Source organism: Eublepharis macularius, chromosome 6, assembly GCF_028583425.1.
Source record: "Eublepharis macularius isolate TG4126 chromosome 6, MPM_Emac_v1.0, whole genome shotgun sequence".
In the NCBI taxonomy this organism is placed as follows: Eukaryota; Metazoa; Chordata; class Lepidosauria; order Squamata; family Eublepharidae; genus Eublepharis; species Eublepharis macularius.
In genome coordinates, this window is record NC_072795.1 from 98,671,216 (window position 1) to 98,687,589 (window position 16,374).

The following is a 16,374-nucleotide window of genomic DNA, read 5'->3' on the forward strand; positions in this document are numbered from 1 at the left end:
AAGGATGCTGGAATCCAGACTGCTTCGACCAGCAGGTCTGTCTTGCTGGTTTGGGGCAAATCTGGTTGCTCTGGTAATCCAAATGGCTGTCCCATATAAAAGCCATGACAACACTGTAGCCATAAAAACTTGAATTGCTACAGGAACAAACTGCCCCCCAAAAGTAAGAAAGAAATAGCCACTGCAGAAATGACCGCAGAGAGGAGGATGTACTCTTTATGAACCCTCCATGAGAGAGAATGCCTAGATAGCAAAACTAGGATACCTGCTCAATTGATTGATTGTTTAGCTTCTAAGACAATTGCTTAATCCAAGGGGATCTTGGGAAAAAATAACTTCAGATTTTTTTATAATTAATTGTCAAACCCTTACAAATACAATAATTCTGAAACACCTTCAGCAGCCTATGCAGACGCACCAGGGATCTGGCTAAGAGAACAGAACCATTGCATAAAGCAGAATTGGAATCTGAAAGGTAGCTAGAACAGGGGCACAAGGAAAATCAGGTTATCCTCCTCAAGACTTTAGATGTTTACGGCTGACCTTTATTGCTGCCGTTTGTTTTGATTTTTATGATTGTTGCTGAACTGATCTGTATACTGCCATGTTATTCATTTTTATTGCTGCCAGTTTATTTTATTTTTTAATACCCTGCTTTTCTCCTGAATGGGCATCCAAAGTGGCTTACATCATTCCCCTGCTCCCTGTGAGGGAGGTAAGGCTGAGAGAGAGTGACCAGCCCACAGCCACCCAGTGAGCTTTCATAGCAGAATGGGAATTTGAACCTGGTTTGCTGAGAACCTAGTCTGGCACTCTAACCACTACATAACACTGACTCTCTTCATATTGTGGTTTTATTGTTTTATGTTCATTTTTAGTCTTTTAAACTTTTGTATTAAGATGTATTGTCGAAGGCTTTCACGGCCGGAGAACAATGGTTGTTGTGGGTTTTCCGGGCTGTATTGCCGTGGTCTTGGCATTGTAGTTCCTGACATTTCGCCAGCAGCTGTGGCTGGCATCTTCAGAGGTGTAGCACCAAAAGACAGAGATCTCTCAGTGACACTGAGAGATCTCTGTCTTTTGGTGCTACACCTCTGAAGATGAGTGACACTGAGAGATCTCTGAGAGATCTCTGTCTTTTGGTGCTACACCTCTGAAGATGCCAGCCACAGCTGCTGGCGAAACGTCAGGAACCACAATGCCAAGACCACGGCAATACAGCCCGGAAAACCCACAACAACCATTTTGTATTAAGACTTTAAGTTACTGTGAGTATATTTATGCAGAAAGACAGGATAGACATTGTCTAAATAAATGCAATATTTAAATCAGAGTAAAGTAACATAAATATTTTTAAAGATCTTGATTAATTGGCCTGGTTTTATTGGTCTTTTTGATAATAAAAAAGAACTTACAGTACAATGATTTCTGAATAGTTTCCTATTAAGGAAACATCACCAAAGAAATGGCTGAAGTATAGAAAGAAACATCCCAGTTGTGCACTTTGCACTGACACTTCTGTTACCAGTCTTTATCTGCCTCAGAAATCTCTTCAGAAATGATCTTTCATATCCCACAAAGTGCACTGAAAGTCTTGCTTTATTTTTTAAAATCTCATTTAACCTGCTGTAGCATTAGGCGATCAGATGTTTAAAAATGGATTAGGGAAATCCTGGAGCAAGGTTCAGAAAGCAGCTAAGTACACAGTTATTGGGTATAGTAAATTGAATCCCAAATTGTTATTTGGATTAAATTGTGTGTAAGGTCTTGTGCTGGGGTATGCACCGCCCGCCCCCCCTCATCGGTAAACCCAAGGCACAGTCACAAATGCTAAACTCATCCCCAAGAAAGCCCAATAGAACCAAACTGAAGCACAGGAATTGAATCCCCTCAGAACTGACTGCCATCACATCAGAGAATCACATCTATTCCACCCAAACCAAACAGAAGCAAGGGACCCTGTTGCAACTTAGCCCAACAGAGGCAAACTGAAGCACAGGAATGAATCCTCCCAGAACCAAAGTGAAGCAAGGAGACCAACATTACATAGATAATGTGATGAGCTCAGATTGTGTTTGAGAGTGTGCCTTGGCCATGGCCCCAGTGTGTTTATGCAATGGGAGTCAGCTTTGACTTTTTCCCCATAGGAAACAGTGGAGTAGCTGGGGGCATCATGTTCAGGAGCTCATAGAATTCGTCCCCAGGGTCCAATCTTCCTAAAACATGGGGGGGTCTTTAGAGGACATTCAGAAATAGGTCCCCTGAAAAATTGGTGATGTTTTAATGAAAAATGCCACTCCTAGCCCCCAGATTTTTTTTACCCATAGGGAATAATGCAGAGTGGGTGGGGGCCCATAAAATTGGCCCCCAGGGACAATCTTCATGAAACATTGGGAGTCTTTAGAGAACAGGCAGGGGTAGGTTCCCTCCAAATTTGGTGATATTTGGTTGAAAAATGACTTCTCCAGCCCACTGGATTGCTCCCAGAGTGATCTTCCCATAGAAAACAATAGCTGAATTTTACCAATTTTTTTTATTCGGTAAAAATTTGGAATACCTGATTTTTTACTTGGAATGCTTGGATTTTACTGAATCAGCCAAAATTTGGTATTTTAATCCAAATTCTGAACCAAAGTGCAAATCTCTAGTCTTGTGGGCATTGTAAACTTCCAACTGGAAAATACACTGCCACCCTTTTACACCCCCTGGTCATTAAACACTGTAATGTAATGCCATCTTCAGTTGCTGCTACAAGCTGGTCATAAAAGCAGTATGATCTGTAATAGAATGATTGATGAACATGAGAAGCTGCCTTATACTGGATCAGACCACTGCCTCATCTAGTCCATAACTGCCTTAGCTAGTCCAGCAGTGCTCCAATCAGATGTCCTACTCAGCCAGGCTCCTTGAGGACCTTTTAACTGGAGATACAAGAATTGTCCCTGGGACCTTGTACCTGCAAAGCATATCCTCTATCACCAAGCAGTGGTTCTTCCTCAACTACTTCATTGACCAGTCTTTGTGAAGTCATCTGTGGGCCAGTTCGTACAATTTCATATATATTACGTGTGAGATGGGAGCTCTGTACCTTCTAGACTCATGCAGGCCCAGTTCTCTGGACTGTGGGGAGCATGGACTTTGGCTTCACCTCCCCCCACCCTGGTGCCATTTTCATCTCCTGAGATCACTCCATGGAGCTGCTGCCATTTGTTCCTGTGGGAAACTTGCAAGTATAGTAACAACCCAAGTTAATCCAGTTTAACATGACATAAAGGTTAGATTAAAATTACTCGCTGTCATGAATCATGAACACTAAAAACAAGTACATAAAACTATTTACAACAGGCCCTGAATTAATTTGATTGTGTATGTTTATAAATCTGTTTCAGATGGCCCTGTCTCAGTAGGAATGAGTATGGATATAGCAAGCATCGATACAATATCAGAAATAAACATGGTATAGTATTTTATGTTTTTCTTATTCCTGATTCATCTTATGAAAGCAAGGAGCTTTATGTTCTTTTCTTTATATCTTTATTTCTTCTCTCCCCCTGCCTCTCTTTGAAGCAGATATTTCTAAATGTTTCCATCCTTTTCTCCTTTAGCATAGGAGTTTAGACTCCCTTTTTTGAAAGTGAATTAAGATTCTCTGAATACTGAAAAGAACAAAATATCATGACACGATAGAAAGAAGAATGGAAGGAAGAGCGCAATTTGAGGACACAAATGTGGCAATAAGGGTTGCTGTTTTCTTCTCCATTGCAATCTATTTTGAAAGTTGCTTTAGACATGAAGCTCTCCTGCAGCCAAAGGAGTGCATGTCTCTTGTGTATTTATAACATGTTCCTTAGTCATGGCCATAGGAAAACCTGCAAAGAGGAGATGCATAGCTTGAATTGGTCATATAGCCTGGAAAAATTCATTGTACAACTTTCCCCTTTCAATATGACGATTCTGCGCCACCAACCAGATGCGGAGGTGACCATGCATTTTGCTGAAACAAATGTTAAACAATCACTTCCAAATCTGCTCCAATTGCTAAGTAAATTGTTGTTTCTAACACATCAAAAATGGATAACTTCTTAGGTTCCATATTTTTGAAAAATGTTGCTTTGTGTTCCCAGGATTATACAGCTACTATATTCCTAAGACAGCGATGGACTGATGATCGCCTTTGTTTTGATGGTAACAAGAGCTTAAGCTTAGATGGTCGTCTTGTAGAAATGCTTTGGGTACCAGACACCTTTATAGTGGACTCAAAAAAGTCTTTCCTTCATGATATTACTGTTGAAAACCGTCTAATAAGAATATACCCCAATGGAACGGTCCTTTATGCCATACGGTACGTTCACTGTGGATAAGTCACTGTGCTTTTCCAAAAGAGTTTCTAAGACTGATTTTTAAGTGTAATGGCCATTACCGAACACAGTCCACTTCTCTTGCATCAGATATGTCATCACACTTCATTTTATGATTCTAGATTAATAATTTCCCTGATTTAGCTGTTTTCCAAGCATGGTATCCAATGTGCAAGTGGACCCCCTGCCCTTTTGTAAGCACTGCCCCGATCAATTCGGTGTACATGTGGGCATAGCAAACAAATGCACAGGCGGAGCTGCTGCCCTCCATTTATATTAATGGGAAGCCTGGTTGTGAAAGAGCTGTAGTGAGCATATGTATATGAATATGTATACATGAACACTTACCATATCCCTAACACATACCTAGTATCTGTCACCCATACGTACACATACTGTGTGAGTCTGTGGCAAACATTCAAAAGCTCATATTTTTGCTGTGTGAATCCCAGTTTATGGACAGATACTTTCACACATATTCACATTCTCCCTGGAAAAAATTATTTAAAAGCTAGGTCTTTGGGCAGCTAACTAAAGCTTGCAAGTATCTACTCACACTATCATTCACAATGTAGTTAAAAAGAACCTTACCTTCAGTCTTAGGAAGGGGAACAGCAGAAATTATCCGTGCAATCCTGTGCAGTTACTCAAGTCTAAGCTCATTGATTTCAGCGAACCTAGGCTGGAATAACTCCTAGAGATAGAATTGCACTACAAGCGAAGCAAATGCCTAATCTCGTTTCAGCCTCTGAATATGAAAATGTAATGGTTCATCAAAATAAAATTATTTTTTAAAATCTCTGATATTAAAAATCTCCACTATTTCACGTAAAGCAATAGTAGAAAATTGTAGGCAGTGCTGTGGGAAGCAAATGTAAGCAAGACTTTCCCACCTCCCAAGAGTTTCTGTTCTCTCTACAACATGGGATGCCCTGCCAGGCAGCTGCAGATTTTGACACAGCAAACAAGATTCCTGTGTTTTCTTCCTAAGTCCTTGTATGTATGAATTCACGCCCTTTGTAGCTTTCTTTGCCATGCCCAATTGTTTTCATCTGGTGGTATCACTAGAGATGGGCATGAACAGGGAAAAAAATGAACACGATGTTCGTTGTTTGTTGCCATCCACGAACAACCACGAACATGACCCTCTTCACAAACATGTTCGTGATTGGCTGTTCGTGGGAGGGAGGGGGAGACTTGGAAGGGAAGAAAGTTCCCTGCACCGTTTGCAAAGGGCATGGGGAACCTCCTTCCCGTCAAAGTCTCCCTCCTTCCAGCCAGCTGGAGGGAGGGGGAGAGACTTTGTCAGGAAACCCCTGACAAGCGGCTGAGTCAGGAGTGAAGTGCCCCTCTCCCTGCTGCTGTGCAGCAGCAGGGAGAAGGGCATTTCACCCTGGCAGGTTGCACTCAGCTGCTTGTCAAGGGTTTCCTTGACAAGCAGCTGAGTGGGGGATTAAATGTTCCTCTTCCTGCACTGCGCAGCAGCAGGGAGAGGGAAACTTAAACCCTGGCAGGCTGCAATCAGTCGGGGGTGAAGTGCCCCTGGGCTTAGATTGGGGTTTCCAGGGCAAGAGGAGTTCAGACAGAGTTCAGAAAGTCCGTGCCTACTGTTACCAAGGGAACTGATTGAAAGGCGCCAGACTGTCTGGCTTGATGAACGGCTGATGAACACCACGAACAGGGCTTGGAACAAACACATGTTTGTTGGGAATGGGGCCTCATGAACAGCTTGCTCGGGAATAGCTGATCGGGCTGTTTGTGGCTTTTTTTGGTTCATATTGCTGTTCGTGTCCACCTCTAGGTATCACCATAATATATAGTCAAAAGTCATCACAATGCAGTGTGTACAGTCTGAAGGTACAGGGATATCTCTCGGTTATTAACATAAAGTCTGGTTTACAGCTGTATAAACAGTCTTGATATTATTATTATTAGCAGTAGAATTTGCCAAGCTCGATGCATAGGAGAGGGGACAATAGTAATTCTGGGTCCTTACAGCTTTCTTTTCATAGATAACATGTGCTATTTTTTCCCCCTAGTCTTTTATTTTGACTTTTGAAAAAAAGCTCAAATAAGAACCACATAGATTGTAACCATCTGTATTTTGCTTTTAAAGGATAACAACAACAGTTACATGTAGTATGGATTTGACGAAATACCCTATGGACAAACAGACATGCACTTTGCAACTGGAAAGCTGTAAGTGACTTTAGTGCTTATATAATATAAAAAGTAAGAAGATTGTCATGTTGTTATTGTCTCTGAAAGAATGGATTGTCATTGAAAGAATGGATTCATCATTAAACAGAGGTTGCTATAGGTTAGGATCCTGCATGTCCACACCATAATCAAGTGGGAGTAATTAATGAATTAGTGTTGGGGTATTGCAGATGAAAACAGCTTCTCTGTGGTCAGGGCTTCACACTGAAGCAGTAATATATGTGTAAACAACCACATGGGTTCCTTGATTATTGCCTGTGCCACTACTGCACATGCATTGAGGTCACTGGAGTTGTTGTGGGAAGTAACCAGTGATATCCGGGCAACCTGTGTGGTTGCCACTCACATACCTTGCCATTGCATCATGGAATTCTGACCCCACAGGAGCAGCTTTTCAGTATCAGCCACAGTGCATTAGTAACAGCTGGGCCTGAGAGCACCTCTGTGGGGAGTTCTGTACTAATGGGAAAACAAAATATACTCATCCACAGTTACACATGTGTTTGAAATTTCTAGATATCAGAGTCTTAAGGAAAAATCTAGCAGGGGAAGAATTTAAGTCTTAGAGTGTCTTGGAGAAAGTAGGTGAAGAAATAATTAGAACAGAAGAACTTTTCCTTGCTCATTTGCGCATGCCCTCCCTGATATGTATATTTTGTTACAGATAAATGAACATTTCTGTGTGTCTTATCCTGGGGAGGCTCAGTACTCAAATTTCAGTTTTATTTTTCAGGAACAAAGTATTTACTAGTGCAGTTTCTGGCTGCAATACTGTGCTTTCAGGCAGCATGAATCCCATTAGTCCTTGGATGTAATCAGTCTTAACACTGCGCAGAATTATAGCCCTAGTCAAGAAGATCTCCGGTCCTTTTTCTCAGTGGCTTCTGAAGGGGGAGGGGAATGTGCTTCCGGCCAGGAAACCGCCTTCTGTCAAGCTCTGTCCTAGTTTTGTATTAACAATCACGTTTTCAGTGGGGCAAGTGTCGAGGCAGACACTATCAGAACGTCCCATTTTAGGCTTAACTTCTGCCACCGTTCATGCAAGCAAAACTCAATTGCACAATTCTTTACATAAAACCACAAATTCATTTTTAAAAATTAGGCAAACATGTCTTTCCTTTTTCTCAGAGAATTTGCCCTGTTATACTCTTTAGAAACTCCTAATAAACACTGGAACTCCTACAGCAGAATTGAGCGCATCTCCAAGGAATGCGAACATAATGGCCGCTGCCATCTAGGTGTGATATAAAGAATGTACAGAATAAGAAACAACTAGAAAAGAGACAAACTGACAGAAGATGTATTTCAGCTCCCAGATACTGATCCCATTGTTCACTAAATAACTTTTCAAAACTGTATAGTTCTGTTCAGTTGTTTAATGATCTTTTGTCAGTTTTATAAATCTAATTAAATCCATTTTTCAGTGTTATTTTTTTTAATGCAAAGAAATTGTGCGTTACTTGGCACCACAGGGTTTATTTCCTCTGTTGAAATGATTGGGAGAACCTTTGTGCGGAAGGACCAGGGCTCATTTTGAGGGGGAACACGCAGGAACGCAGTTCTGGTAGTTCTCCAAAGAGGTCACATGTCAGGTGGCCCCGCCCACCTGGTTTTTGGCCATTTGGGGACCATTTTGGCCTGGATTGGGCCCAAAAACCCCAGGATCGGGCCTCTTACAGGTGGTGGATCACTCTCCTGCTCAGCAGCTGCCCAATTCTGACCATTTTGGGCCCCTTTGGGGCCATTTTCAGCCCCTTTTTGCCATTTTGGGCCCAATTTTAGCCTTGAATGACCAGGATTGGGTCCAAAACAGCCAGGATAGGTGAGGTCAGGGGGCATGGCATATGCTAATGAGTTATGCTAATGAGTTTCTGCAGCTATTTTTCTACAAAATGACCCCTGAGAAGGACTATCATGTGTCATTTAATGGGATCTGGGAGAATTAAATCTACTAAATATTTAACCTTTTCAACCTGCATTTATCCAGTGGGGCTTACATAGAAGCAGAGTTTGGTGGATTGCCCCCATGAAAAATATGAAGATCCTTCATATCTCAAAAGTAACTACACTTACTATTGAATTAGTTTGTGTACAGCGAGTTTCCATCAATAATTTCTCCTAACCAGAATAAACAGCAGAACCTGGTATTTTTTAAATTTGAAAGTGGTCAGGAAACTTCGGTTTCCCCAAAATGCAGTGGCCAGGCTGCTGTCAGGGGCTGGTTACACAGATTGCATCATGCCTGTGTTGAAAGATGTGCACCGGCTACTCATCTGTTTCCAAGCCCAAGTCAAGGCCTTAAATGGCTTGGGGCCGCAGAACCTGTAGGCATCTACTGGTTCTTTCTTTTTAGGTGCCAGGCAACAGCCCATCTTTTTACCCAGGCTTTTAATTAAAGAGTCTTATCTTACTAGTTTTCTAAATGGTCTGCTTCTGTGTTATGGATAGTTTTTATGCTGCTTATGTCTAATGGTTTATGTTTTTATAATGTGGTTTTCAGATGTAAGCGACATCAAGCAGGATGCTAAAGAAGCAGCATAAAAATGTTCTAAACAAATAATGACATGCATTTCCTTCCATAACTCACAGTTCGGCCTAGAGAAAAATTCCCATTCATCTGTAAATGAATTATACCATGTCATTCAAAAAGCATACCGGTGTCTCTTGATATGAATGAAAGGAAAGCAATAATGCCATCTAAAATAGTCCATGACATTTGTTGCTTAGTTTGTGATGGCTTAAGATGGAGAGATGAAATAAGAAATAACTGAACTGGTCTCTAATGCGCCGCTGTCTCTGTTTTAAAAGGGGAGGGTGTACACTGAAGCATTTTTTCCTCATTTGGTTTGAACAGTTGTTGGGTAAACAAGTGCTGTCTTCTAGAGTTATGCTTTGAATATCAATGTGCATCTGTCAAAACATTAATATGAATGGATAGGATTTCCAGCACTAAGGAAATCATTATATGGAAATAATGTGCACATTTGGCGGAAAACAAATAATATTGCTAAATAACTCCCGATTAGAAACAACTTTATAATCAGTTTACAGGCTATTTTAGTGACCCTTAAGGCCACTGAATTCTGTAGGACTTACTACTTAGTAAACACTTTCTAAATTGCAGCCTTGGTTGTAATTAGACATGGGCACGATCTGAATTACGATTTCAAAAAAACCCCGATTTTGGCGTTTGCGCCATCGTGACTCAGCTAATTGGTTCCGTCCACGGCAACCGATCCAGCAGTTGGGGGTTTGCTTGTTTGGGACTTGATCGGATATATCGGTTTCTGTTCGGAATTGCAGACACTCTGGCGCCAGTAATTTATTCCCGGGGCAACGGAGCCAGGGGAATGAGCTGTGTTTGCCCTCCTTCTGTTGCCCTCAAAACACGAATGGAAGCCCAGCTTTCCTTGATTAGCAGGCTTCCTTCCAACCACGGAGCAGCAACCCAGGGGAGGGAGGGGAAAGGGGGTGTTCTGAAGCCATGGGCACAAAGGAAAGGCAAAAGGCAGTGCAGGAGGCTGGGAGGCCTCCCGTGCCATTCATCTTTCCCCAAGACAAGGGGCGCGCAGGCAAGCCGGCCGCCCCTTGTCCTGGGGAAAAGCAAAGGGCAACGCTGGAGGCTGGGAGGCTGCCCATGCCGTTCGTCTTTCCCCAGGACAAGGGGCGCGCGGGCAAGCTGGCCACCCCTTGTCTTGCGGGGCAGGTGAACGCCGCAGGCAGCCGCCGAGCCACTCATGCTGCCACTAGCTCCACAGCGCACCGGGACAGCCGGCTTGCTGCGTGGGCGGGGGGCGACCCAGGAGCGCGCACGTGCAGGAGCCTGACTACAGTTGCCCTGGGCGCTGGCAACCGTAGATCCGGCCCTGGGAATGTCCCCTCCCTGAGGGGAGGCAGCTCGTTGCCGGGTTAAAAACTCCCCCCCTCTACTCTAAGTGTGTGTGTATGTGAATGTCCCCTCCCTCCCCCTGCCCGCCAGGCCTGGCGGCCGCTGCCACCAACCACCATTCCTATATCCCTGGAAACAGCGGGGCACCCTCCCGCTTTGGCCTTCCCGATTCTGGATAGGAAATGGGACTTGATCAGTTAGAATCGGTGGCCTGGGTTCGGCAGCAGCCTGGATCTACAAACGGCTTAATCGGTATTTTTTTTTTGGATCGTGCCCATCTCTAGTTGTAATAGCAACTGTTATTATGACAGCAGCATTCTGAAATGACGACTCCTGACAATGAATTTATCTGAAAATTCCACACACTTTACACTTTGTTACTTCAAGCAACTGTTTAATAGAGCTCTTTACCATGGAGGCTGCAACGGGCACCCAGGAGACAAGTGTTCCTTCCTACCCCTGCTCTGCCATGAAGCTGCTTGGGTAACCTTGGGCCAGTCATGCAGCCTAGCACAGGTTATTGTGACGATAAAATGGAAAAGGGAGAGCTATGTATGCTTCTCTGAACTTCTTAAAGGAAGGGTGGGAGAAAATGCACTGCACAGGCAGGTTTTGCTTTGGAAGGAAACCCCGTATGTTGCTGCTAATTGTGTTGAGGGCTATAGCTGAAGGGTACGTTGGCAAGGGCAGTTTTAAGAAGAATGGAATGAACCTTCCTGAAGTCACATAGTGCCATGCCCAGCCTGTCTCAACACCCCCTGCATTATAGATGTGGGAAATCACAACTTTAATGCATATTTCATGGCCTCAGACCTTGTAGGTGCAACATCAGTGCAGCTTCACCCAAACTAAATTGAAAGAGTTTTCCATTCAGGCAAACTCTTTGATGACTTCTAATATTCAGGGCTTTGCTGATCCACGTTACATTATGTTTTGGGCAATGAAGCCTCTGACACTGATTGGCTGAGCTGTATAAGGACATAGAGTCTTCACAAATATCATTACTGTTCAGAGAACAGAGATGCCAGCATGTTTTCAGTCAGCTTCTGTGAAGGAAGGGAAAGTTGTTACTCAGCAAGGACTGAAACATCACACAAGCCTTGGGGATAGAATTAGCTTTGTGGGGGTAGTCTGAGGATTTGGAAGAGGTCCTGGGAGAAAGCTAATGGGCAGAGAGCCCAGAAGCAAATTGCTTCCAAAAAGGCTGCAGAGTAAGCAATAGAATAGACAGAAAAACAGCAATCGGAAAGAAGGATGTATGGAGAAAATAGAACGGTACATTAAGCAGCTTTTACATGTGTTTAGATTTTTGCCTGTGCAAATGGCCAGTTAAGTCCTTGAAGCCTTGAAAGGGCTTCATCATTTTGCTTTAAGTGTCTTTATTTACAGGCTTGGGGAAATTGACGAAGGAAAAAGAGAACTGAGACAAGAAGAACCTAAAGGAGAGGAGGGGAAAACTAAAACTGTCGAGGGTTAATAGATCTAAAGCCGAGTTCATGTGGAGGCTGCTGTAGTTTTCAAATGCACATAGCAAAGGGATCCAGCTACTTGTGGTTTCTGCTGTCAGAGCAGCATTATGACCCTTTGTGACACTAAGGGAGCAATGAGGGCTATGCAGCATTGGGTTGGAAGGGTACAGTCAGTTTGTTTGCTGGTAAAAAAGAAAGTAAGGGCTCTCTTTGACCACCCAAAAAGGCTGTGCTGACAATCTTGGGACCTGCATGTACAAAAGTCACGTGGGACAGAAACCTGTAATATAAGGCGAAACGGGAGATGGCTGAGCAGAAAAGTTGACTGGATCTAAACTTATTGTGTGGGGGACTTTGGGCTGGATGTCATACATACTGCTCGGAATGAACTAGCCAATTACTTGGCTTCAGGCTGCTTCTTACAGGATGACATTTACCTTTGCCCTTTTTCAAGAAGTGTTCTAAAGAGAAAAGACTTCAGATTGTGTGTGAATCTAAATTTGCCTGGTAGCCAAAAGCATACCTTTGGGACCGCCTCGCCCCATATGCTCCCCGGAGGTCGCTTTGATCAGCTAATAAGCAGTTGCTGATGGTCTCTGGCCCCAGGGAGGTCCGTCTGGCCTCTACCAGAGCCAGGGCCTTTTCAGTCCTTGCTCCGACCTGGTGGAACTCTCTGTCTGAGGAAACTAGGGCCCGGCAGGATTTGTTATCTTTCCGCCGGGCCTGCAAGACGGAGATGTTCCACCGGGCATTTGGTGGGGGCTAGGCTGTCCTCTCGCCAGCCATACCACTGAAGACCTTCCACCACCCATGCAGGAGCTCATAAGTGTGGCGCAGGGCATGATGCAAGAGCCAAGCCCTGTGTCTAAAATGCTGTATTTTAATATTTATTCTGCCAATCGAGAAATTTTATTGTATATGGAATAGCATTTTAATATTTATTTATGGGTCCGGGAAGATGGTGGAGGAGTAAGATGTGCCGCAGGAGGCTCCTCGTTTTATCTTTATTTTATTGCTATTTTAACTAGTAGCAGCTTTTTATCTATAATTTACAGCTGTGGACTTTGTATTTTAACCTTGACCTCCCTAGCGGAGAGTATTTTAAGAAACTAATTAAAGTAAGGAGTCTTCAGCATGGCAGCTAAGAAGCGAAGACGCCGACCATCCCCGGAACATTCTGCCTCCAAGGCTGGTAAGCAAATGAGAATGGACAATTTTATAAAGGAAAAAGAAGAAGAAAATATTTTAACTAAGGATTTAAGCCAGCTACTGTCTTCAAACAGATATGCCTCCTTGCAACATAACACCTCCGCTCAGGAAAGTGATTTAGAGCAACAGAGCTCACCCGTGGCGTCTCAGGAGCCGCTGAATACAATTGAGCATCTGAAGAGGGCAAGTAAGGGAAACATTCTTTCTAAAGAAACTGCCCTCATTGCTGATACTCTGATAATCCTGTATACTAAGATAGATGAGATTAACCTTAAGGTAAACAAACTGAAAGAAGCAGTTGAACTTTTCTCCGGGAAGCTGCAAAACTTACAGGCGCAGAGAGAGAGTTCTCATTCCACCTCTACGAAGTTAACTTATGTGAGCCCTACAAACAACACAGATATTAAGGAACTAGAAGACTCCCAACCTCTCTCTTCCCATGGTATGAGTAGCCGAATTCTGCAAAACAATCAGTTGGCTTTCTGCATAGGACATCTAAGAATTAATTATGGTCGTTGGGGCAATAAGAGAGCAGTTGAAAGCTCACTTAACCAGATACTGCAAAGGGATTGTTTAAAGGTGAACTTGAGTCAATGCTTCTGGCTTCCAAGTAATCAATTCTACAAGAGGGTGATTGTAACGCTGAAACAGAAAAAAACCTACTTTCGGCTTTTGGATAGCCGTAAGCATCTCGAAAGGTTTCAAATTTATGTCACAAGGGTGTTCAAAGATAACAGGCTGCATTCAATGTGCAAAAAAAGAACGAACCCCCACTCAACTAATAGCAATGGTTTACCAATCGCGGGAAATATTGTACCAGCACATCCTGGACATTTAGCCAGTCGCTTTCAGCTTCAAACACCTATAAAATCTGCTACTAAGTTGTCACCCCTAAAGACTATAAAACAGGCTTCCCCGCATAACACAGGGGGAAGATCGAAGCCTCTCTGTAGAAGCGATACTAACAAGATTACGCAAGAACGGTGCGGCAATGCCCTCTTAATGTGCTCCCCTCAGCCTAGTACCTCCTCCTGTTCTCAGGAGGAAAAGGATCAATCTAAACTTAGCCTGAATAAGTCCACAGAATTTCAAACAGCCGGTTCCCTTCATGAATCCTCCAGTGTTATGGCAGTAGAAGAGTCTCCAGAGAGTCTAGTGGTGCTACCAACCCTGGCAGCAAATTCTAACAAGAAACACGCTTCTCGTTTGACTGTGCCAATCAGTTTGGAAAAAACTTGTCAAAGTAAGAACGAGTTAGCTGAAACATCAGAATTACCACTGGTTGATTACGAGCTAGACTCCTTACTTCTGCATTCTATATACTCTAATAAAAACCCATCGTCTTTAATGGATTCAAAATCCCTAGCGGATGAACTAGCTGATGCAGCCGAGCAAGTTTCAATCTTACAACCTGCACCAAATAGACAATTAAGGGTGGAAACCCTCCCCGGAAGGAGTGCCTACATGCGGAAAAATGGATGTGTGTTGGAGGAGCAGATCTCAGAGGAAATCGAGATCATCTCTTCGACTGCTAAGGAAGTCATTTCAAGAAATACCACTTCAGAGGGATCCCAGGATATTGGACATAATTGACTAGTCAGTTCTAATGTTATTAGACTCCTGTCATGGAATGTAAATGGTTGGAAAAGCAAGTGTAGTGACCCTCACATCCTGAGAGTGTTAGGTCATTTCCATATAATAACTGTACAGGAGACATGGGTCCTCGATCAAATTAGTTTGCCAAATTATTGGTCCTTCTCGGCCCCTGCAATAAAAAGCAGGGGTAAAGGCCGACCTAAAGCCGGCCTCGCTTGCCTTGTTTCTAGGGACCTGAAATTGACTAAGAGCGAAATAATCATGGTTTCACCCTTGTTGTTAGCTGTTTGTATATGGACTAACTACTTAGTAGAGCCTCTCCTGATTCTCACAGCGTATATTCCACCAGTAGAAGAGGATTCTAAAGCCCAGTCACTCTGGGAAGATTTTACTGACCAAGTGGGACATTCACTTACCAAATACCTTAAAGCGTTGGTTATATTGTCAGGAGACTTTAACGCACGAATAGGAGGTAATGATGAGGCCTTGCTTTCAAAGGTGCTGGGCTCATCTGATTTAGTTCTTCCATCTCCCTGGTTTTCCAGATGTTCTAGAGATCGCAAAATTAACTCAGCCGGCAAGTATCTGGCCTCACTGGCGGTCACGTTAAATCTGGTGCTTTTGAATGGTACTGTCAACCCTAAGCGATCAGGTTGTTTCACCTGCATTACCTCTAATGGTCTAAGCGTAGTTGACCATTTATTGGCATCCCCAAGCTTACATTCCTTAACCACCAATGTGGAAGTAGGTGAATATCTTGGGGGAGATCACCTCCCTTTGATTCTTGAATTCACACCTCAGCAGATGGATATGTCCACCTATATCACTATGGCCCCCCAAGATCGGACCCTTTTCAAGAAATCTATCAAATGGTCCCATGAGATCGAGTCCCAGATAGCTGAATTGCTTAATCAAGGAAAGCCTGATATATGCTGGGCACAACACTGCCATTCAGATGAAACGCAAGGAGGCTTGGAATATTATAGAACGTTGATGAGGAGTTTGTCGTCTTTCTTCTATGTAGATAAGAGGGTTATTAAGCAAGAAAATGTTGCACCTAATTTAAGGGGTAATAATTGGTATGATGAGGAATGTAGAAAGCTGAAGAGATTAATCAGAACACAGTTTAGAGTCGCTAAAATCACAGGTCTTCAGAAGGAAGTTGTAAAGATTAGACTTCTTAAACAAGAATACAGGAAGACCATTAAAAGGAAGAAAGAGTTGGCAGCCTTGAAAGAGTGGGAATCCCTTCATCTAGCGACAGTAAAAAATGATCATAAGCTTTTCTGGAAGCTAGTCAAAAATTCATCTACTTACTCACATGAAAACTCAGATATTACCACACACCAGTGGATTTCTCATTTTAGTGCCCTTTTTCAGAGTACAAAAGAACCTATACAAACCACTAGCACAGTACCTTGCTTTTCAAATGAGAACATTGGAACTTGGCCAATGGTCTGTCCAAGCCAAATAACTAATATAATAAAACGTCTGAAACGGGGCAAAGCACCCGGACCGGATTTTATCCCTCCTGAATTGTTCCTAATGAACCCTGATTGGTGGGGGGCTTGTTTAGCTCCCATCTTTTCATCAATAAATAGTTCAGGTTCCATGCCGTCTGACTGGAAGCGTT

At 43.1% G+C, this 16,374-nt stretch overlaps 1 protein-coding gene across 1 annotated transcript in view; it reads left to right on the forward strand.

Moving 5' to 3' along the window:
* The window catches only part of LOC129332203 (gamma-aminobutyric acid receptor subunit pi-like), a 64,821-nt gene that overhangs the window by 18,215 nt on the left and 30,232 nt on the right, over positions 1-16,374 (forward strand). The window contains exons 3-5 of the mRNA XM_054983140.1: positions 3,390-3,457; positions 4,125-4,342; positions 6,475-6,557. Of these exons, the coding sequence (XP_054839115.1) occupies positions 3,390-3,457; positions 4,125-4,342; positions 6,475-6,557 (369 nt within the window). The remainder of the gene's footprint in view (positions 1-3,389; positions 3,458-4,124; positions 4,343-6,474; positions 6,558-16,374) is intronic.